The sequence below is a fragment of the Musca vetustissima genome, unplaced genomic scaffold, assembly GCF_032173495.1.
Source record: "Musca vetustissima isolate MV318-11 ecotype Yass unplaced genomic scaffold, APGP_CSIRO_Mvet_v1 utg1071, whole genome shotgun sequence".
Taxonomy (NCBI): domain Eukaryota; kingdom Metazoa; phylum Arthropoda; class Insecta; order Diptera; family Muscidae; genus Musca; species Musca vetustissima.
The window spans coordinates 60,555-82,735 of NW_026882319.1; the positions used below are offsets into that span (position 1 = coordinate 60,555).

Here is a 22,181-nt window from a genome sequence, read left to right on the forward strand (position 1 = left end):
AAAAAACACTTTTTGAAATTGTCCTAAGTGGGTGATTTTTTAGCCCAGTTTGTTGATATTTTTCCAATAGTCAGGGAATTATCCCTTTGTTCTTCTATACTCAGAAATCAACCTGAAGACTGTTATTAAATAATTAATTTATAAAATTCTTCATTCCGTAACACTAAGGCCTTTAAGGCCAATAAACTGTGTTAGACGAATTATAAAAAATGATTTAAAAAATTCAGCATTTATACATTTTAGTTATTTTTTCCAAAATATTCTAATTCTTTTTCGATCTCTTTAAATCCCTCGTAGACTATAAATTTTCCTACACTTATCTGTAAACCCCTAATATTTTCTTCTAATCCAAAATTGTTATCACTTTGGAAAAATGTTTGAACAAACCATCCATCCCTTGAAACATCTTGTGCATGTTTGTGCACTATCAATTTCACCATAAATATCAAATATCGAATACACTGTTTTGGGTGACTCAAAACTTAGATGTAGACGTTCATAATCAGAAGATGACCTTTAACACTTTTTTTCTGATAAGACAGATCCCATTGCTTACGCATTTCAAAAAAAAGAATAATCTTTGGATAAGATGCTGCAGCAGCCAAAATTGAATTTTGAATGAAATACATATTTCTTAGAAATTGAAGAGTGGAAATAATACAAGAATATTAAAAAAATATATATAAATTATTCCGTAATATTATTTCAAACAACTATCAACGTTATAACTGAAGAATTAAAATGTGGTTTGTTTTCATATTAAAAATTGGGGTTTAACTTCTCAAATTTATAAAGAGAAATGAGAAATAAAATTCCATTAATATTTCTATAGAATAGAAATAGAAAATTCGTATAGTTCCGGGAAAAGCGGGCAACTGATTATAATAAAAATTAATACGGTTTCTATTTGTATTCGAAATTCATTTGAAAGTAATTGAATTACTTTTTTTAATACATCCCAATATCTGATATATATATAAAAAGAATCCGCTTGAGCTAGTCTAAAAAACTTCCTCGCCAAAAAGACTCCCTTCAGTTTGTCTATAAAGACCCCCTTCAGTTCGTCTACAAAGACTCCCTCCCACTCGTTTAAAAAAACTTCCATCAACTGACCTAAAAGTCTTCCTTCAGCTCGTCTATAAAGACTCCATTCAGCTCCTCAATAAGGACTCTATAAAGACTCCCTACAGCTCATCTATAAAAACTCTACAAAAACTCCATTCAGCTCGTCCATAAAGACATTCTTCATCTCGTCTATAAATACTCCCTTCCGTTTGTCAACAAAGACTCCCTTCAGGTCGTCTAAAAAACTTCCTTCAGCTCGCCTATAAATACTCCCTCCAGTTCGTCTACAAAGACTCCCTTCAGCTCGTATTATGAAGACTTTGTATAACTAGTATAGTGTATCGATTTTTATAGAATATTTTTTCTATCACCAATGGGGTTTTAAAATAATAAATTTTTAAGGATTAACAGAGCGTGAATTTTATATGCAATATTAAAAAAAAAAAATAATTCTTTCTTAATAAAAATATAAAGTTTTTATTTCCTAACATTTATATAATAATTTTAGTTACTAAAATAGAAAATATATATATTATATGATTTCAATATTTTAATTTTTAGTAACATTTTTTAATAAATTTTCATTTAATAATTATTTTCCTTTATCAATAATTTTTCTTTATTATCAATTTCAAACGCCTTAGCGTTTCCATTGAGCTCTATAAATACATAATAATAAGAGAGCATTTTGTTCTCTTTAAACTATTCCCCAATATTTTTTGATAATTTAATATTTAATATCAATGTTTTTTTTTAAATAAATGCCCACAGTTTGCCTTTATCTCGAATTTTCTTCTTTATTATCGCCATTCAACGCCAAACGCCTTGACGTTGCATTGTGCTCCAGCCATTGTTATCATTCAATGGTGTAGCAACGCCCTCTCACTGAGAGCGACTGTGAGTGTGAGAGCACATATTTATTTTCATTTGTTGTAAAGGGGAGCAATTCATTTCATTTGTCACAAAACATTTGTCTGGAGCGGTTTGGTTTGTGGTGCGTGCGTGAACTTGTTGGGGATGTGTTTTACTTTGTTTTAAATAAAAATCATTTATTAATTAAAAAGAAACGCTATTTAACAAGTGAAAAGTAAATAAAATACATTAATTAAGTGTAAAGGAAGCAAATAAGAAAAGAAATATCAACAAAAAAGAAGGAAATCACAAGAATACAACAAGTGTAAAAAAGGAAGCTATATCTCATGCAATCCTAAGTCGGGAAACATAAAACCCCTCCTCCTCTAGTTGTGCGAAATAATTCATAATTATTTAACAACAAAAACAAAATATGCTTAGTTTTAAAAAATGTAGTAGCTTTATGCTACTACTGTGTGTGCTAATTGTCCATGTGAAATGCATTCAAGATGAAGTGATATCGGAAACGTCAACGGCGGCGGCGGTGGAGGATGAAACACCACTTGATGGTATGTAAACAAAAAGTTGCAATTCATTTATTTCTGTTTTTTATTAATAATTATAGTTTATTTTATGTTTATATACTGAGACCAGTCAGTCAGGAGAGGGGTATGTTGTGGATGGATGGTTGGGTCTGCCTGCCATATCTATTACACTCAAGAGCCTAATAGTTGGTTGGTTGGCTGGCTGGAGGTGAAGAAATCATAAAGGAAAAAATTTAAAGATTTGTTTTTAGTTGTTGTTGTTTTTGAAATGTGTTCTGCCTATATGGATGGAATCCAAAAAAACATGATATCATTCTTTTTAATAAGAGCTATGCAAAAAATACACTTGGAAAACTATAAAGGCAATGCATTCATGCAGAATATCATGTGTGCAATGATGGTGTCGGGTATATATGTATAATTTCATGGATGTGAAATGAAATATTCGGCATGTGAATATTAAATTTATAATTCTTGGAAATATATAATGAAATGTGTATATGGTGTATTTGTAGAGATAAGAGTGACATGATTATGGATGAACATGCTTTTTTCCGGTTTCAAACCCAAAAAACTAGGACAAGCAACAAGTGTGCGAATTTTGTACTCAAGGACATATAGATATGTATACACACAGGTTTAGGTAAAATAACAAAATTGGATACTTATTAATTTTTTTTAAGTAATGTTTTTATGAAATTGAATTTTGCATTTTTCAGATATGAAAATGAGGATAAAAAACAAAAGAAAAGGATTCAAAGGCCAGTCAAAGTTCTCAGGAAAAATAGGGTAGTATTCAATCAGAAAATATTCCAAAGGTGTTAAATAAAATAATAAGAAGGAAGGTGGCCATCACCAACCAATATAGGTAAAAGTAAAAATGTATTTTTAGAACATTTTGCCAGTTTTAGAAGAAAGTGCAAAATATGTCCAAAGGATGTTGGAGGAAACAAATAAAAGGATTCGAAGAAATTTAATATTTGTGGTATCATTAGAGGAAATTGATAATTATGAATTATGAGGATATAACAAGAAAAAAGGATGGATTCCAAAACCTTTTATATTAAAGTTAAATTTGTCAGGAAAAATATGATGAGATTCATTTAGAAAATATTCCAAAAGGGTTTAATAAAATAACAAGAAGGAAGGTAGCACATATAATCACAATTATTGGTAAAAGTAAAAAATTAAAAAAACATAATAATTTTTTTCTCAAAGTGATCCTTTATAAAATATATTTTTAGAACATTAGAACTTGACAGTTTCAGAAGAAAGTCTAAAATATGTCGAAAGGCTAATGGAGAAATAATAAAAGGATTCAAAGAAATGCAATATTTGTGGCATCATTAGAGAAAATTGAGAGTTATGAATTCTTGGCATAAAATCTAACATGTAAAGATGTACTAGTTCGTATATAAGAACTCTCCAGCTACTACCACCTACCTCTACGAATACTACCTATAGTTCACCTAAATGACTGCCTACAGCTCGTCTATAAAGACTCCCTACAGCCCATCTATACAGACTCCTTCAGTTCGTCTATAAAGTTTCCCTGAAACTCGTCATAAAGACTTCATTCAGCGCATCTATAGAGATTCCATACAGCTCGTCTATAAAGGCTTCCTTCAGCTCGTCATAAATACCACTACAGCTGGTCCATAAAGACACCCTACATCTCATCTATAAAGATTCCATACAGCTTTTCTATAAAGATGTCCTTTGGTTCGTCTATAAAGAATACCTTCAGCTTGTATATAAAATATCCTATTCAGTTCGGCTATAAGGACTCCTTACAGCTCGTCTATAAAGACTTCCTTCAGCTCGTCTATTAAGACTCCCTCCAGCTCGTCTATAAAGACTCCCTTCAGCTCGTCTATAAATCTCCTCTTCAGCTCATTTATTTGTATAGGTACAAATTTAATACTGTTCTCTTTAATTTTTTGTTTAACTATTTTTTTTTTGTAACTATTTCCTACATCCATTTATTAATCGATTTCTTTTTACCCTATTTTCCCTTACAGTCAAAGTAAAAGTCTTCACAGTGGCCACCGAGCGTACCGATGGCTTCTTGCGTTATATGCGTTCAGCCAAGGTCTATGATATTGAGGTAAGTTCCACCATAAATATTCTAATAAGAAATGCTTTTTAACACCTTTCTCCCTATTCACAGAAGAGACACGATTTTTAAAAACTAGTTTATTTCGGAACAGAAGATAAACAAATAACAACAATTAATGCATTTAGATCAGAACTACTAATCGCCAAACAATAGGAGTCACACAAAACGATATTCATTTCAGAGTTTGAATGGTGTTTTTATAAAAAACAAAAGAACCAAATATTGAATTAAAACAGGTTTTGAATAGCATTTACACAAACAAAATAATATCAAATAACTATGATTAGTGGTTATTAGCGATCATAGATATTTATTTTAATTTTTAAAACATTCATCAAATTGATTGATGTTTTTTTGTCAAGCCGCGGTAGCCGGCATTTGTTTGGCAAACACACACTCACATATAAGCATTACCGGTTTCCTTTTCTTAGGGAAGGGCTGATGGTCTGTACACTTGATGCGTAACTGTTGGCGTAAACTCCAAGCTAACTTTGTTGTATTTTTTCTTCAATCATCTTCGTCTTTTCTTCTTTCTTGACATTTAAAATAACAGCGCAGCTCTAAAAAATAATCAATTTTTTGGTTTTGAATATATTAAACTTGAATTATGTACGCTTGCGGAATATTCAATTCGATAATTTTTGTTGGTCAGAGTTTTGAGAGCTGTGAAGTAATGAAAACAAATTGCAAAATGAGAATGAAAACAAACTAAGTATTGATAATGTTGACTTGTATTGTTAATTGTAATTAATTTATTGTTTTTCTATTTAAACTAGGCACAATGAGGCAGGAAAGGGGAATGGCAAAGGATTTCCTCCACTCTAACTAAAAAACTGATAATTGCCACAGAAAGAAAATTATTGAAAAAGACCAACGAAACTTTGAGTAAAAAAATTAACTAAATTAGTTTTATTTACTCCATAAAAGTATTGAACAGATCAGCACGGTGAAAACACCCTAACAGATATTGATTTACATTAGGCAAAGGCAATTACTAAAAAAACTAAGTTCCTTAATGTAGTAGCTAGAGATCAAAGAATTTTTGTTTTTTGTTAAGAAATGCAACTTTGTTTCCCCGCCCTCATTTTTCTTGCCAACCTCACGAGATTCTCTTATCAATTACATGCAAAATTTACGAGCAAAACTACATTAAAAAAACAGCAACAAACCTAATCAATAAATTTGCAATAAACTATTCTAATTAAGCGGTTCTGCAAGCTCCACCTAATTTCAAATAAAACGCTGCCGTCGAGTCATTAATTATTCAGAATAACAGGGTAATAAATGTTTCAGTCATTTTAAAATGTCAATTATATATATTTTGAGATTATATATAGGTAATCTGAAAAAAATACATGAATCAGAGACGATAGAAAATTGTCAAGTTGGTGGTGAAGTGGCAAAAATCGAGACATTAAGGCTTACAAAATAAAGCAAGCGTAGTCTTCACATGCAAAGGGAAAACCACAAATTTTTTTTTAAGGTTCAGCCCGTCCTAAGGTCCTCTTATAAACGTAGATTTGTTGAAAATATTTTCCTAAGTCAGATTATGGATTTTTTTAAAAATATGTTTTTAAGGTCCAGCCATAGGCCAGGATTTTTAAAATTTTTTTCTAAGTTTTTCAAAATATTTTTCGAAGGTTCCCATTTTTTTATAATATTTTCCTAAATTCCTAACAGATGCCTATGGGTTTCGCTTTAAAAAATATCTTACGGCTTCGATAAAAGAAAATCTAATGTCCAAACCCAGGCCCATAGGCGTGGATTTTTTAAACATATCTTTTAGGGCCCAGCGATAGGCATAGATTTTTTTAAATATTTTTTTAGGGTGAGAATGATACACATATCGTCCAATATTTGCCTGATCGAGATCATAGATGGTCCGTCAGAAATAGTGACGTAAATGACATACATTTTCGACGTATATTACATACGTCAGAAACGTCGGAAATCCACCCAAAACCATTAGGTTTTTGACAAAATACCTATTTCCATTAGTGAATTTGGAAATTACGTATGCTTTACTGAAATCCATATAAAATTTCAAAAAAATTTTCTAAAAAAAGTTTAGAATTTTGTATTAATTCTAGTAAGGAACAGACAGATATATGTAAAACTAATATGTAGTTTTGAAAATAACGGTATATGGTAATAATATTCGAATAAATTACGTTTTCTACATTTACTACATTTTATACAGGTATATGACGTTTTCGACGTTTACACCTTTTTGACAGTCGAAAACCCAAAAATTTGTCATACGGACCATCCCTGATCGAGATAACATATTGCACAGAGTACTGAACTAGGTCCAGACTGATGTCTGCGAAGTTTTGTTAAAATCGGTTCAGATTTAGATATAGCTCCCATATATAGTTTCATCCGATTTTAGGTGAACTCCCAATATTTGTCCGATTGGGACACAATTCTGCACAGATTACTATGTGAATTTTCTAAAATAGTTTTTTTAATTTACAATTATCTTTTTTTTTAATTTTTTTATTCAAAAAATGCATTTCCCTTAGATTTTTTTCTTCTTCAAAGATTCGGTCTCCAAGATAATTTTTAAAAGAGATAATGATTTTCTTGAAAAAAGAAAATATTTTTGTTAAAATATCATATTCCTGTGAGGTCATAGACCGTTAAAAAATCGAAATAATAAAAATTATTTCCAGATTTGCATCCGGTTTCTGTCTCATCATGTAAACTAAAACCAAACGCACCGGCTAATCATGCCTTCTGTCTTCGTCTCTATTGTTCTAATAAACAAACACACACATCCGAACCGCATCGCATATCAACTGGTTAATGTTCTGTCATAGTTCGGTTTTTTTATTGCCCTGCCTTTTCCAACACATGTTCAATACGTTTTCATATAATATCCCCATTTGTTATTGTTTTAAATTTTTCTTATTTGTTTTTTATTCTTTTCTTTGAAAATTAATTCAAGCCACATATGGTTTTCAATGCAGTTGGGTTGTGATGATGTTCCAGATTTTTCTCAATTTTATTCTTGTTTGGATTTTCTTTACACATTTTCATTTCATTGCGTTTTGTGTTTATAAGAAAATAGGAAAACAACAACAATGTTATGAATGATGATGTGTTCTCTGTTTATACGTTAGGCGTTATTTCAATCACGTAGTCCGGACAGAATTCCTATTGGAAACTGATAAAAACCAAAATATGAATGAATTAAAAAAAAACACTGGGATGCTGGCTTGACGATGACCCAGAAATAGAAAGAAAAAAGCCGGTTTATCAGTTTTGGAAATAAGATGACAATTTAAAGTACGGGTGTTTTGTTCTAATGACCCCTGCTCTCGGCTGGGTTAAGAAACATGAGATTAGAAAATTCTGTTTCCAGAAAATCATAATTATTTTAATTTTTTCTTTTGCTGATAAATGAAATTTAATATTTTTTGTTATCTTTTTTTGGTTTTGTTTTAGGTCACTCCCCTGGGTTTGGATCAAGAATGGAAGGGTGGTGATATGTCCAGTGTTGGTGGTGGCTTTAAGGTTAATCTCTTGAGAGAAGCCGTAAGACCACTTAAAGATGAAAAGGATACCCTTATTATGTTTACAGATAGGTAAGAATTGTTTTAAAATAATTTTCCCTGGATTTCCATTAATTTCCCTTTTTCTCCTTTCCTTTTTTCACAGCTACGATGTTGTCTTCACATCCCGCCTAAATGAAATTGTTAAAAAATTCAAAGACTTCAACGCCCGTGTGGTGTTCTCTGCCGAAAAATACTGCTGGCCTGATGTAAAGTTGGCCTCCAAATATCCCAGTGTGGAACCTAAGGCTTCAAGATATTTAAATTCTGGTGCCTTTATTGGTTATGCTTCGGAAATATGGCAATTGTTGCAGCCCACCATTGAAAATTTAGAAGATGATCAGCTATACTACACAAAGTCATATCTCAATGAAGAGTTGAGAGCAAAATTGGGCATGAAATTGGATGTTGAATCGAAAATATTCCAAAATCTTAATGGCGCTAAGGATGATGTCAAATTGGATGTTAATTTGGAAACCAATCGTGGCACTTTGAAAAATATCAACTTCCTAACCACTCCCAGTGTCATTCATGGCAATGGGCCGAGTAAAGTTGAACTGAATGCCTTTGCCAATTATTTGGCGAACACCTTTAATGGCCATTGTTTGATTTGTCAGGAGAATCGGGTGCAGATTGATGTGAGTTTTCCACAGGATTAAAAGAATAATATGCTACTTTTTTTTTAAAAAAAATCAAAAACATTCAAAACATCTAAATCTCGAACTAACAAAATTTTGAATTTTCAATATTTTTAGTGCAATTTTGCTTCGTTTCGAATTTTATTGAAATAGGCAGTAATTGGTTTATTTCTTTAATTTCTTTTTATTGTTTTCTTTTTTTCTAGGACAACAATCTACCCATTGTCACCTTGGCCCTGATTGGTATCACTCCCGTGCCTTTCTTTGATATGTTCCTGAATCACACAGCCCATTTGAATTATCCCAAAAATCGCATGCATCTCTTCATCTACAGTGGTGTGGAATATTTGGATTCCATGGCCAAGTCCCATGTCAAGAAATACGAGGAGGAATATTTGTCGGCAAAAATTGTGCTATCCACCGATCAATTTGATGAGCGTCGGGCTAGGCAATTGGCTGTGTAAGTTTTTGTTATAAACCGAATTAAAAAAATAAAAATAGTATATATTTTTTTAGTCCATCCAAAAGGCGGGGATTTTTTAAATGTATTTTTTGAGTCCTCCCAAAAGGGGTGGATTTTAAAATATATTTTTTGCGTTCTACCCAGATTCATTGTAATTTTGTTTTACATAAATTGCATTAATGTTTTCATTTTCTTCATCCTCCATTCCAGCCAACAAGCCAAACAAAAGAAAAGCGATTATATTTTCTTTGTTGATGCCGATACCCATATCGATGATAAAGAAGTCTTGAGAGAATTGCTGACCTATAATAGGTAACAATTTTTGAATATTCAAATTTAGAAATAATATTTTAAAATTTATTTTGTTTTTTATTACAGACAATTCATTGCCCCCGTTGTCACCAAATACAATGAGCTGTGGAGTAATTTCTGGGGTGCCCTATCCGAAGGTGGCTATTATGCCCGATCACCCGATTATGTGGATATTGTCAAGGGTGATATTATGTGAGTACTTTTTCAGAGCATTTTTTTATTATTATTTTTTTTGCAATTAAATTGTAACAGAGTTGGATGGGAGATAGCCTGGAAACCTCCTAATTTTTTTTCATCAGGAAACTAATTCTCTACAGAACATTTAAAACCAAATTGATTTTGTGAATCTCCATAGAGAAAAGTTAATTCAATGTCGATCTTAGCCATTTCAGGGGATGTTCACAGGATAAAGTAATGCCTGAAGGATTTTTTTCAATATTAGGGTTCCGACGAATTTTATGAATTTTGAAGGTCCTAACCAATCGTAGAAGTTGCTTTATTGCGTTCCCGATTTTTTCAGGATTAAAAACTTCCAAGCGGAAATTTTTGTATGTTGAGTCCATGCCCCGATTTCCGATATTTTGAGGCTTTTAAAAGCATTTTCCGATCAAAAGTGACTGCAATATGTCATTTTTGCTTTCCGGAGGTAAAATAACTAATTTCAGAAAAGTTGAAATGTAGATTCATAGTCCCCTAATCGAGATAGACCCATGGTTCATTTTGAGAATATGCATAGAATCAGTTTCTGAGTCAGTCTGTCCGTCTATGTATTTTTCTGAACAAAGTACAGGTCGCATTTATGATTCGATTTGAATGAAATTTGGCACATGTCCATAATTTGGCCCAAGGACGAACCCTATTGAAATTGGAAAAAATCGGCTCAGATTTAGATATAGCTCGCATATATAGTTTCGTCCGATTTTATGTAAATGGAGCACCATACTGCCAATATTGGTCCGACTGAGACAAAATTTTGTACAGAGTACTGAATTAGGTCCAAATTTATGTATGCCAAGTTTTGTTGAAATCGGTTCAGATTTAGATATAGCTCCCATATACAGTTTCGTCCGATTTTATGTAAATGGAGCACCAAACTCCCAATATTCCCCTAATCATTTTCTCCCAATCTTCTGCAATTTTTTAAGATTTATTTTCGCTTTGCCTTGGTTACAGTGGTTTGAATTTTTCAATTTGCTAAGCAGCTCTCCTCACCTGTCCCAATTTTGTTAAGATTTAATGAAATAATCCCATAATTTTTTTCTTCTTCTTTTTTCCCTTCCAATTTCGAGACTGGATTTAAGCGACCCATTTATTTGTTATTTAAATAATCACCGAACAATTTCTTAATCATGATCATCTGCCTCTAAAACTCAGATGGTCGGTCTCTTTTGTTCAATTTCCTCTAATCGCTGATCTGCTGCAGTTTATTTTTAAATTATTTTGAGAGCCCTCAAAGCATTTAAGGTTGTAGATTTGTTTGCACAACGTTTCACAATTTTTTTAGAAAATTCTCAATTTATTCTGCTGTTTAAAAAATGACAAAATGTACATAAAAAAGTTCCGAACTTTGGACAATTTAAAGGTGATGATGATTAAAAGCTTAAAACTAACACTCAAGCTTTTTTGTCTCCCACTGGCCTCAGTCAGATACTCAATTTTTTGGTGTGATATTTTTTTGGCTTTTGAATATTTTTTGATTCTTCTCTCCTCTCATGTTTTGTTTTTTGGTGGGTTGAGTAAATTGTTAAACAAAACATCCTCCTCCATTCTCTCCAACATCCATCTCTCTTGCTGTTGCTGATTTGGTGGTTTTAATCGAAAGCAATTGAAAAATCTGTTTTAAAACTACGACGATCTATGGAATACATATTATCGGCGGTACATTCATACAACCCTGCATCCATTTGGGTGGCCGGATCAATTTCAATTTTCGATTTGACACGATCCTCACCAATACGCCATTCATGGACCTTAAAGAAAAAAATGTTTTTTTTTTTTAATTTTTGTATTTTTTTATTTTCCGATTTCATCCTGCATACTCACATGCATATACAAATGCTGGAAAATCTCCGTACCATCCTTGTACCAAGTGATCTGGGGCCTTGGATTACCCTTGGCCACACACAAAAAGGCAATTTTGTGGCCCAAAACATATTCATAATCAAAGTGGGAAGCTTGCAAAATTTTCGCACCCTACAAATAGGCTATAGTTTTTCAAAACCATTCCTGAAATAATATTTCCCCTCTTCTTACATTATTATTATTGTAATATTGATCCGATTCGGGATCTCTATATTTCCCTGTAATGGGTAAACCAATTTGTACTCTCGATTTGGTACGACCTCTGCCACGGCCACGTCGTCCTTCAGTTACGGGGCTGGTCAATATCAAAATGCACACACACAGCAACACCACTTTTAAATACATTTTTTATTAGAAGATTTTCTTTTTTCAAAATTATTGTCTGGTGGTCAAATTTCCTTCCTTTTTGGGTCCGTAATTTTTTCAATTTTTTTTTCTATTTTTTATTTTCCTTTTTTTTTTGATTTCGTTAAAATTGTTTCAATTAATTTCGAGTGCCAACACGTTCCCTTTCTTTTTTTGTTGTTGTGATCTACACTCTTCTCTCTCTATGGACCAATTGTTGTGCTGCTGATTTTGCCGATTTATTTGTTTGCCGTTTTGCACGTTTGGATTTCCTATTTAGAACTGAAAATTCGATGTCACAGCTATCCATGATCTACCCAAAAAAGCTGACCTCCATGGGCACAGACAAGCTCATTGGGTTTCTATGTTTTTATCACTCACAATTTTTCTCACCCCCATCTGCATTAACTCAAGCTCATCTGCAGATCATCTGAGTTAATTTTGAATTCAAAATTTCCTCTCTGTCTCGAATTCACATTTCACAATTTACCTCTTTCCGTAACTCATAAAACTCACAGGCAGTTAACTCTTGATGGATGTCGGCTCCCATTAGTCTGGGGAACACCAGACTTGTTTGTAGGGCATTGCGAGGGGAGAGAGAGATAGTGTGGGGAAGGTAGCTGATTAAACTGCATATTGTGTTTTGGGTTCATTGGCTAAATTAGATTTTTTCCAGAAGCCATTAATGGATGCAAATCATTTTTTTGAATAGATTTTATTTAACTCTTTTATTTGGACAATAATGCAATAAAAAAATCCATCAAATTCCCAATTAAATTATAATTTAGAGAAAAATTCCGAAAAAATCTAAAAAAAAAAATTTTTCTGCACAGTATAACAGTTTTATTGAAACTGTTATACAGAATATATGACCAAAAATATTTATTTTTAATTTTTATTACTTTTTATTTTATTACATTATTATTATTACTTTATTACTTATATTATAGAAAATTAAAAAATCTCATTTACGGGTATTTTCGGGCAGTATAACAGTTTAATTTGAAACTGTTATACAAAATAATATGACCAAAAATATATTTTTACATTTTAGTCAGGGCTCTTATTTGGAAGAAAAATAAAAAATCACATTTACCGGTATTTTCATGCAGTATAACAGTTTTTTTTTTGAAACTGTTATACAAAATATATGACAAAAAATATGTATTTTTTTAATTTTAATATTAAAGAAAATTAAAAATCACATATACGGGGTTTTTTCATGCAGTATAACAGTTTTATTGAAACTGTTATACAAAGTAATATAACCAAAAATCAATATTTTAAATTGTAATTATGGTTATAAAATTTCAATAAAGTAAAAAGACACATATACGGGGGTTTTCATGCAGTATAACAGTTTATTTTGAAACTGTTATACAAAATAATATGTCCAAAAATATATTTTGAAATTTTAGTCGGGGCTCTAAATTGAAAGAAAAATAAAAAAATCACATATACGGATTTTTCAATGCAGTATAACAGTTTGTTTTGAAAGTGTTATACAAAACAATTTATGAGAACATTACCAAACTGTTATACTGTAAAAATTTAACAGTTGCTTTATTATACGTCTTTTATTAGCAATGCTAAAATAAATACGGTCGTATAAAAACTGTTATAATGCTTTATCAAACTGTTATACTTTAATAACATAACTGTTATATTTCTGTTTTTTTAAGTTAAATATTTCTTTCGACTTTTATTAGAAATTTTAACATAATTGTATGTGTTTTAAAACTGTTATACTACTCTACCAAACTGTTATACTGTCATAAAATAACTGTTATACTCGTGTTTTTTTATAGCTAAACAAATTTTCGCATTTATTTAGCAATTCGAACATAATTACATGCATTTTAAAAATGTTATACTACCCTAACAAACTGTTATACTCGTGTTTTTATCGTTTACTATTTTTTTCGACTTTTATTAGCAATTCGAACATAATTTTATTCATTTTAAAAGTGTTATACTACCCTAACAAACTGTTATACTGTCATAAAATAACTGTTATTCTTGTGTTGTTTTATTTAAAAAAAATAATATTCCAAATCTCAATTCAAATACCTTTGACTACATGTTTTATCCCATACCCATATTTGCTGCGCAGTATTTACTGCATGATGTACCCCCATCCCAGCTCTCTCTCGCTTTAACTCTTAGTTTTTCTTTCTTGGCTCTCCATTAAATTTTCCCACACATAAAAAATTCTCTCCATCTCTTAAAAATCATTCTCTGTACTACACTTATTTGTTGTTATTGTTGCGCGCATTTAAATTAAATAATTGAAGTAATTTTTTCGTTACAAAATAATATCAACAATAACAACAACGACAAAAATCCGCGAGAAAAGTCCACAAACATTCAACGACGAACGCGGTGAATGGCTTCTGGTCTTCTTTATTGATGAAATTCCAGAAAATACCACAATGGCGCCCAATTCAATTCAGTTGATCCGTTTTTGACACCTTTTAAACGGAATCATTTAAATCCATTAAATAAATTCAAAATAGGCTTGTTTGTTTGTTGTAATATTTTAGAATTTTCTACATTTTTAATTTTATTAAGTTAAACGGTTTCAATTTTTCTGTTTTGTTGTTTTTTCTTTTCGTATACAAAATGTAAAAATAAATACAAGATGGAAAAAGGGAGTGGCGATATCTTCAAAAATTCACCATAACATAGTCGGTGCGAAAACCTCGCCGATCAATGGCATAAATGTTGTCCGCCTGACATTCATAGTATCCTGGAAAGATACATAATTTGTTTGAATTAGTTTTCAATTTAATTTTGGGGTCATAATACGTCCTGTACTTACCCGCATCCATTTGTGTAGTCGGATCAATTTCCATTTTCGATTTAATAATATTATTATCGATATGGGCCTCATGGACCTGCAAGAAAAATATGGAAACATTTTTGGATTTAAAAGAAAAAAGATTTATTGCTATAATTTCTAGATAAATATGTTATTAGTAGTATTATACTTTAGATAAATTGAAGCAAACATTATCTGGAATAAATTTAATGGCTTAGATACGTTCTAAATGATATTTATGAAAGGTAGATACATTTTTTACATTTTCTAGATAACAGATACCATAGATAACTTACATTATCTAGATAATGTAGATATAATAAACTATTTTATGTAGATATACATTATTCATTAGGTTTGGATAGCAAAGATAAATTATCTGTCAATTTTTGAAGAATGTAGATAAATTATCCGCATGTATAGATAATGTAAATACGTAATCGAGCAGTTTAGTTACGTTAGATAAATCATATGAGGTGTTGGGATATTGCCAAGACATTATCCAATGCGTTTGAATAAGTTAGATAAATTATCTGGGGCGTTTGGATAATGAAGATACATTTTAAACCTTATCTAGATAACTGAGATAAATTTTAGATGTTATTTAGACCACTTAGAAACGATGTGTTTTAATAATGTAGATACACTATCCAAATTATGGGGTTATTATAACCCTTATCTAGATAGTCCAGATAATTTTTAGATGTCATTTGGACAACTTAGATACCTTTTACACATTATCTAGATAACATAGATACATTTCGGATGAGTCAGATAATTTATCCGAGGTGTTTGGATAACGTAGATACATTTTAGATGACTTAGATAATTTATCTGAGGTGTTTGGATAACGAAGATATATTTTAAATGAGTTAGATAATTTAACTGAGGTGTTTGGATAACGTAGATATATTTTAAATGAGTTAGATAAGTTATCTGAGGTCTTTGGATAACGAAGATACATTTTAGATGAGTTAGAAAATTTTCCCGCGGTTTTTGGATAACGTAGATACATTTTAAATGAGTTAGATAATTTATCTGGATGATTTAGATAATTTATACTAAGTGTTTGGATAACATAGATACATTTTAGATGAGTTAGATAATTTATCTGGGGTGGTTGGATAACTGAGACACATTTTGTATGAGTTGTATAATTTATCTGAGGTGTTTGAATAATGTAGATACATTTTAGATAAGTTAGATGATTTATCTGAGATGTTTGGATAACGTAGATACATTTGGATGAGTTAGATAATTTATCCGAGGTGTTTGGATAACGTAGATACATCAACTAAGTTATTAATATACCGTAGATAAATTATCTACTTTATTTATATAACTTAGATACATTACATAAGTTATTAATAAACGTACACACATTATGTATGTCATTTATATATAAACATTATCTACTTTATTTGCATAACGTAGATAAATTATCTGTTATTTAGATAACGTAAATAGTTTATCTATGTTATTTAGATAACGTAGATATCTATATCTATATCTTATCTATATTAGTTATATAACGTAGATATATTATCTACGTAAGGTGGATACATTATCTATGTTATTTAGATAACATAAATAAATTATCTATGATATTTAGACAACATAGATACATTATCTATGTTATTTAGATAACATATATAAATTATCTATGTTAGATAAATGAATAATAATAGATACATTATCTATTATTATTTATCTATCTAACATAGATGAATTAGTTATCTAATTATCTTACTTTAATCATTTATTTATCTTATTATCTTGCTTAGATTATCTAGATTTTTTTATATTTGACATACCTGAAAGAAACGATGCTGATACAATTCCGAGCCATCTTTAAACCAGGTTATGGTGGGGCGAGGATTACCTTCGGGGAAGTGAAATTAAAAATTTTATGAAATTCAAAATTTATTTCACTTCTTTTCCAAACTTACCCTGAGCCATACAAAAGAAGGTGATTTTTCGTCCCAATGTATAGTCCAATTCAAAGTGGGAGGATTTGATTATTTTGGCACCCTACAAAAAAAAAAAAACAACTTTTCAATAAATCCAAAATTTTCTTGATCAATCTTGCTTCACTTCACCATACATTTTCATGATCATAATAATTGACAGCATCTGGGGTACGATGTTGTATCAGCACTGGTTTTTTACCCGTATAATTTCGACGTAATACACCACGGCCACTGACAGTTCCTAGGAAAAGGATCGAAGAATTTTAAAAATTTTCAAAAAAAATAATGTTTTTTAAAAAATTGGAAAAAATATTTTATTTAATTCTGTTTTTTTTTAATTAAAAAAAATATGTTTTTCTTTCAAAATCCCTTACTTTGACCCTCCAACGTATTGGCCCGTATTAATAAAATCACAATAAATATTAAAAATTTCAGCTGCTGTTGATGACGATGAGAAGACCAACACATTTTTTTTGTTTTCACAACGAAGAGAATGCGTTTTTGTCCACCAATCAATCCGACCGGACCACTTAAAAAATAAAATTTTTAATTTTTTTTGTGGTTTTTGTTTTTGTAACGGCGTTTTTGACCCAAAAAAATTAAAAATAGATTTGTTGTTGTTTTTCGCTTTTGCAATTTTTTTTGTTTTCAGAACAGCGTGAATTTCAATTCAGCCTTAAATGCTGTTGAGTATTTAATTTGGACACCTATTGCGCTGCTGCCTGGTTGGTATGTTGGAGCTTGAAGTGTCTATGGTATACTGGTGACCCCCAGTCAGAAAAATCAAACTGTGAGCCAACCAAACAGCCAGCCAGTCGGGCTGCCAACCCACACTCTCACTCACATAGCCAGCCCGTTATTGTGATGGATGGTTGAGATGAGCGTTGAGGTTGATGAGCGTTATGAGGAGTAGTTGTGGGTGATCATTTGTTTTGAGCATGCCCCACTAGCAAGGGGTTAGTCATGGTGTTTTGTGACCCCTGTTTTTTTATAAATGACTGAGATTCTCAGGTCTTTAATCTGATTACACTTTTATCCCCTTAGATAATATATTTGTTTCTGTCTGTTCCGAATGGCTCTGTTGCTCAATTTACATTCATTGCGACTTACTGTGTTTGTGATTTTATTTTTATCCATATTTTTTAATTTTTTTTGTTCTTCTCTTTACTTCTCTTTCCAGTGGCATGTGGAATGTGCCTTATGTGTCCAGCATTTATTTGATCAAAAACACTGCCTTTGAACATCTCAACTATGATCATCAATATTATGACCCCGATATGGCCATGTGTGAATCACTTAGAAATGCGGTAAGTACGACTTTTTTGAGGAGAAGAAGAAGAGCAGAATTTTACTATTATTTAAATAGTGAATAATGCCTATGCAAATTAATTTCCGCACAAGTTACGAGATTTATTTGTTATTATGGTATTATAAAGAGTCTTTTTTATTTTTCCCAAGGGAAATTGCAGGAAAATTCCAGCAGTTTCCGGAAAATATAGTCTGGGATAATAGTAAATATTATTAATTGTTTTTATTTTCAATTAATTTTCGTTAATTTTTATTATTTTTATTAATTTTCATAATTTTTCCTCAATAGAAGGCAATTGAAACCAAAGTATGCTTTAAATTTTGACAACTAAGCCATCTAACGTCATTTACAAGGCAATTTGGTAATGTTTACCATAAAAGAAGCAATTTTCAAGCGATTTCGTTCAAATTTGAAATTTTGATTTTTGAAAATGTTGAAGAATCCGGCCAAGGTCCACCCAGGGTGTAACAGAAATATTTAAATCACATAAAAAACTATACAAAAATGGTGAAGAAATAACAACGTCTTGGAGAGAAATAACAACGCCTTTGAAGAAAATTATTTTTTTTACAAATTTTACAAGTAAGCTTAGGAAATACATTGACTGCTAGGTCTTGGATCTTAGCAAAGTGGCCTTAAGGCTCTGGAGGCTTAGAAGTTTGGGTAAAAATCACTAAAAACTTTGGAATTATTAATTTTATATTTTTTTAATTTCAAGAAGGTCCCCATTTGACCTAGAATACTGCATTTTTGGTCGGAGGTGTCAATGAGAAAAAAATTCTACGGGAAATTTTACCATAAGTTGCCGAACAAAATAAGTTTCTATATACAATAATTATATGAGAAATATTAGTAAACAAATTTGGTTATGTGAACGATAAAATCATTTTAAGTTTAATTTGGAAAATCGGCCCATTTGATCCAGTAGAGTAGATTTTTCGTGGGAGATGTCAATGAGAAAATTATTCTACGCGAAATTTCACCATAAGTTCCCGAACAAAATCAATTTCTATATACAATAATAACATTGAAAATTATGCCAACAAATTTGGTTATGTGCAAGAGAAGATAATGTTTAGGTTAATTTTAAAAATTTCACTATTTGACCCAGATAACTCCTTTTTCGAACGGAAGTGTCAATGAGAAACATATTCTAGGGAGAATTTCATTATTAGTCACCGAATAAAAGATACATAAGATTTCACCGAACAAAGAAAATATCTTGCTATGAAATCGGAAATTCATAGCAATTTTGACTATAGCAATAAAAAAAAATAAATATTTTAGTTGTATTTTCAAATTTGACTTAAAATTGCATGTTTTTGGGTGTTGACGTCAATGGAAAACTTGTTCTTCATAAAATTTCACTATGGGTCTTCGACAAAATGAAATCTGTAGGTTTAGAATTTGTCAGTAAAAAATCGACTTCGAAAATGGATATTTTAACAGTTTTTGATCATTTTTATATTTTTCCCAATCGGGTCAATTTTTTCACAATTCGTTATTTGAGAGGTTTGTTGTCAATGGAAAAAATATTGTACATAAGTCAACGACCAAAAAATCTCTAGCTTCGATACAACTGCGCTTAAATTCGTAGTAATTTTAAATATATAAAAACAATAAACATTTTTGGATTATTTTTATAAATTTTCTAAATTTTACATAGAAGGCTAAATTTTTCGCGGTTGTTGTCAATGGAAAATTTATACTACACAAAATTTCACTAAGGGTCTCCGACAAAACGAAATCTGTAGGTTTAGAATTTATCAGTAAAATCGACTTCAAAATTGGACATTTTAAAAAACTGTTTTGGCAATTTTTTTATTTTTCCCAATCAGGTAAATTTTTTCCACAATTCGTTAATTTATCGGGTTTTTGTCAACGGAAAAAATATTATACATAAGATTTCATTATGAGTCACCGAACAAAGAAAATCTGTAGCTATGATACGAATGCGGGAAACTTCGTAGCAACTTTGAATATATGAAAAAAATAAACATTTTTGAGTTATTTTCAAATTTGCTCAATTTCACAGGGAAGACTAAAATTTTCATTTTTGGTGGCAATGGAAAATTTATTCTACACAAAATTTCACTATGGGTCGTGGACCAAATGGAATATGTGGGTTTAGTAAATATCAGTAAAAATTGGGCATTCAAAACAAACAAAAAATATTGGTAAATTACTAATTTAGAAAAATAAAAATTTTAGGGTTATTTTAAAATTTACCCAATTTCACATGGAAGACTCTACTTTTCAGGGTTGCTGTCAATGGAGTCTGTAGTTTTAGTAGATATCAGTAAAAAATGGGTATTTAAAAAATATTATTGGTAATTTTTTAGGTGGATGAACATTTTTGGTTATTTTCGTTTATTTTTCTAAATAATTTTATATTAGAAATTTTATTATTATTATTTTATAGATCATAATATCACAGTATCTGAATATCCTTACTAATTTTCCATTTCCTCTTTGTTTTATTTTCATTCCTTAGGGCGTCCATATGTTCATTATCAACGATCGTTTCTATGGTCATTTGGTTAATGCGGATAATTTCGATATCACTGTAACACGGCCCGATTTCTACACCTTATTTACGAATAAATTCGATTGGACTCGCAAATATATTCATCCCGAATATCAAGAACAATTGGAAGACAACTATGTATACAATCAACCCTGCACTGATGTATTTTGGTTTAAAATTGCCACCGATGCTTTTTGTGATGATATGGTTGCCATTATGGAAGGTTTTGGTAAATGGTCCGATGGCAGTAATAAAGATGAACGTTTAGAGGGTGGCTATGAGGCTGTACCTACCCGGGATATTCACATGAAACAAGTTGGTTTGGATGCTCTATGGTTGCAATTTTTGAATCTCTTTGTACGGCCACTACAGGAGAAGGTCTTTTTGGGTTATTATCATAATGTAAGTACATTTTATTCTTTCTTAAGATTACAAATAATAATATGTTTGGTTTTTTCAGCCTCCTCGCTCCCTGATGAACTTTGTGGTGCGCTATCGTCCCGATGAACAACCCTCCTTGAGACCACATCATGACTCCTCCACCTATACCATTAATATTGCCTTGAATCGGGCCGGCATTGACTACGAGGGTGGTGGTTGTCGTTTCCTGCGCTACAATTGTTCCGTTACGGCCACCAAAAAAGGTTGGATGCTTATGCATCCCGGTCGTTTGACCCATTATCATGAAGGCTTACGTGTAACCAATGGTACACGTTATATTATGATTTCCTTTATTGATCCATAAATAAAGGCAAACCCTCTCACAATCAAACAACCACCGTTGCCACAACCATTATTAAGGTTAAGCACAAATTATATCCAAAGAAATTAAATTACTTTAAGGTTTTGTTTTCCACCATTACCTCGGAGAATGTGTGGAATATATAAGAGAATCTCTTTCGTCGTGCTCGTTTAATAGTTTTTAAGTAACAAAATTTTTCAACGAATTCCAAATATTTGTGGTGGAATTTTTCCCATAACAAATTTGTGAAAAGTTCCATTTGTCCTTAATTCTTCGCCCCCTTCCCCCAGGTTACTACGTATGTGTTTAATTACGTTTTTAGTAATGTCTTGATTCCTACCATCTATTTTGTATCACTATCTTTTTACACATACAAACATACCTATTAGTCTTAAAAAGCAATACATTTTATATTGTATGTAAAACAACAACAAAAAAGGAACAACTAACGAACAAAAATCGAATTGATATATATTTTATATAGAAAATATAATAAAACAAAAACAATAATAAAAAAAGAATTTATAAAACAAAACTGTATTTTTTATTATTTCAAAGGAAAGAAATAAAATAACCAAATGTCCATTTTTTACTGATATCTACTAAACCTACAGACTCCACTTCGTAAGAAACCCTTAATGAAATTTTGTGTAGAATAAATTTTCCCTGACACCAACCCTGAAAAATTTAGTCTTCGCTTTAAAATTGGGAAAATTTGAAAATAACCCTAAAATGTTTATTTTTCTAAAAAAAAAATACCAATAACATTTTTTAAATACCCAAATTTTACCGATATCTACTAAACCTACAGATTCTAATTTGTCGGAGATCCAT

The 22,181-nt window shown here is 31.0% G+C and overlaps 3 protein-coding genes across 3 annotated transcripts; 1 reads left to right on the forward strand and 2 right to left on the reverse strand.

Annotated features, from left to right (window-relative positions):
* Positions 1-2,350: 2,350 nt before the first annotated feature.
* Positions 2,351-21,358, forward strand: LOC133328640 (procollagen-lysine,2-oxoglutarate 5-dioxygenase). The gene is made up of 10 exons (XM_061537184.1): positions 2,351-2,486; positions 4,484-4,569; positions 8,032-8,171; positions 8,245-8,776; positions 8,983-9,236; positions 9,450-9,551; positions 9,618-9,743; positions 17,950-18,076; positions 20,573-21,007; positions 21,066-21,358. Exons 1-10 carry the CDS (start codon positions 2,351-2,353, stop codon positions 21,348-21,350), a joined length of 2,223 nt encoding a protein of 740 aa, XP_061393168.1. The 3' UTR covers positions 21,351-21,358.
* LOC133328629 (immunoglobulin domain-containing protein oig-4) lies at positions 11,360-11,978 on the reverse strand. Its single transcript, XM_061537173.1, has 3 exons — positions 11,805-11,978; positions 11,595-11,744; positions 11,360-11,521 (listed from the first exon to the last, which is right to left on the reverse strand). The coding sequence occupies exons 1-3, from the start codon at positions 11,976-11,978 to the stop codon at positions 11,363-11,365; spliced, it is 483 nt and encodes a 160-aa protein (XP_061393157.1). The 3' UTR covers positions 11,360-11,362.
* LOC133328632 (immunoglobulin domain-containing protein oig-4) lies at positions 14,644-17,237 on the reverse strand. Its single transcript, XM_061537175.1, has 6 exons — positions 17,144-17,237; positions 16,904-17,010; positions 16,749-16,830; positions 16,614-16,681; positions 14,800-14,875; positions 14,644-14,727 (listed from the first exon to the last, which is right to left on the reverse strand). Exons 1-6 carry the CDS (start codon positions 17,235-17,237, stop codon positions 14,645-14,647), a joined length of 510 nt encoding a protein of 169 aa, XP_061393159.1. The 3' UTR covers position 14,644.
* Positions 21,359-22,181: the final 823 nt, after the last annotated feature.

What these genes read in the sequence shown, in the direction of transcription:
- LOC133328640 (XM_061537184.1), top strand. Translation starts at nt 2,351, where the DNA reads ATGCTTAGTTTTAAAAAATGTAGTAGCTTTATGCTACTACTGTGTGTG. An exon ending in CCAAGGTCTATGATATTGAG is followed by an intron (nt 4,570 to 8,031) that starts GTAAGTTCCACC and finishes GTTTTGTTTTAG; the next exon opens with GTCACTCCCCTGGGTTTGGA. An exon ending in AGAATCGGGTGCAGATTGAT is followed by an intron (nt 8,777 to 8,982) that starts GTGAGTTTTCCA and finishes CTTTTTTTCTAG; the next exon opens with GACAACAATCTACCCATTGT.
- LOC133328629 (XM_061537173.1), bottom strand. Translation starts at nt 11,978, where the DNA reads ATGTATTTAAAAGTGGTGTTGCTGTGTGTGTGCATTTTGATATTGACC. An exon ending in AATATTACAATAATAATAAT is followed by an intron (nt 11,745 to 11,804) that starts GTAAGAAGAGGG and finishes GCCTATTTGTAG; the next exon opens with GGTGCGAAAATTTTGCAAGC. An exon ending in TCCAGCATTTGTATATGCAT is followed by an intron (nt 11,522 to 11,594) that starts GTGAGTATGCAG and finishes TTTTTCTTTAAG; the next exon opens with GTCCATGAATGGCGTATTGG.
- LOC133328632 (XM_061537175.1), bottom strand. Translation starts at nt 17,237, where the DNA reads ATGTGTTGGTCTTCTCATCGTCATCAACAGCAGCTGAAATTTTTAATA. An exon ending in ATTATTATGATCATGAAAAT is followed by an intron (nt 16,831 to 16,903) that starts GTATGGTGAAGT and finishes TTTTTTTTGTAG; the next exon opens with GGTGCCAAAATAATCAAATC. An exon ending in CTTCTTTTGTATGGCTCAGG is followed by an intron (nt 16,682 to 16,748) that starts GTAAGTTTGGAA and finishes ACTTCCCCGAAG; the next exon opens with GTAATCCTCGCCCCACCATA.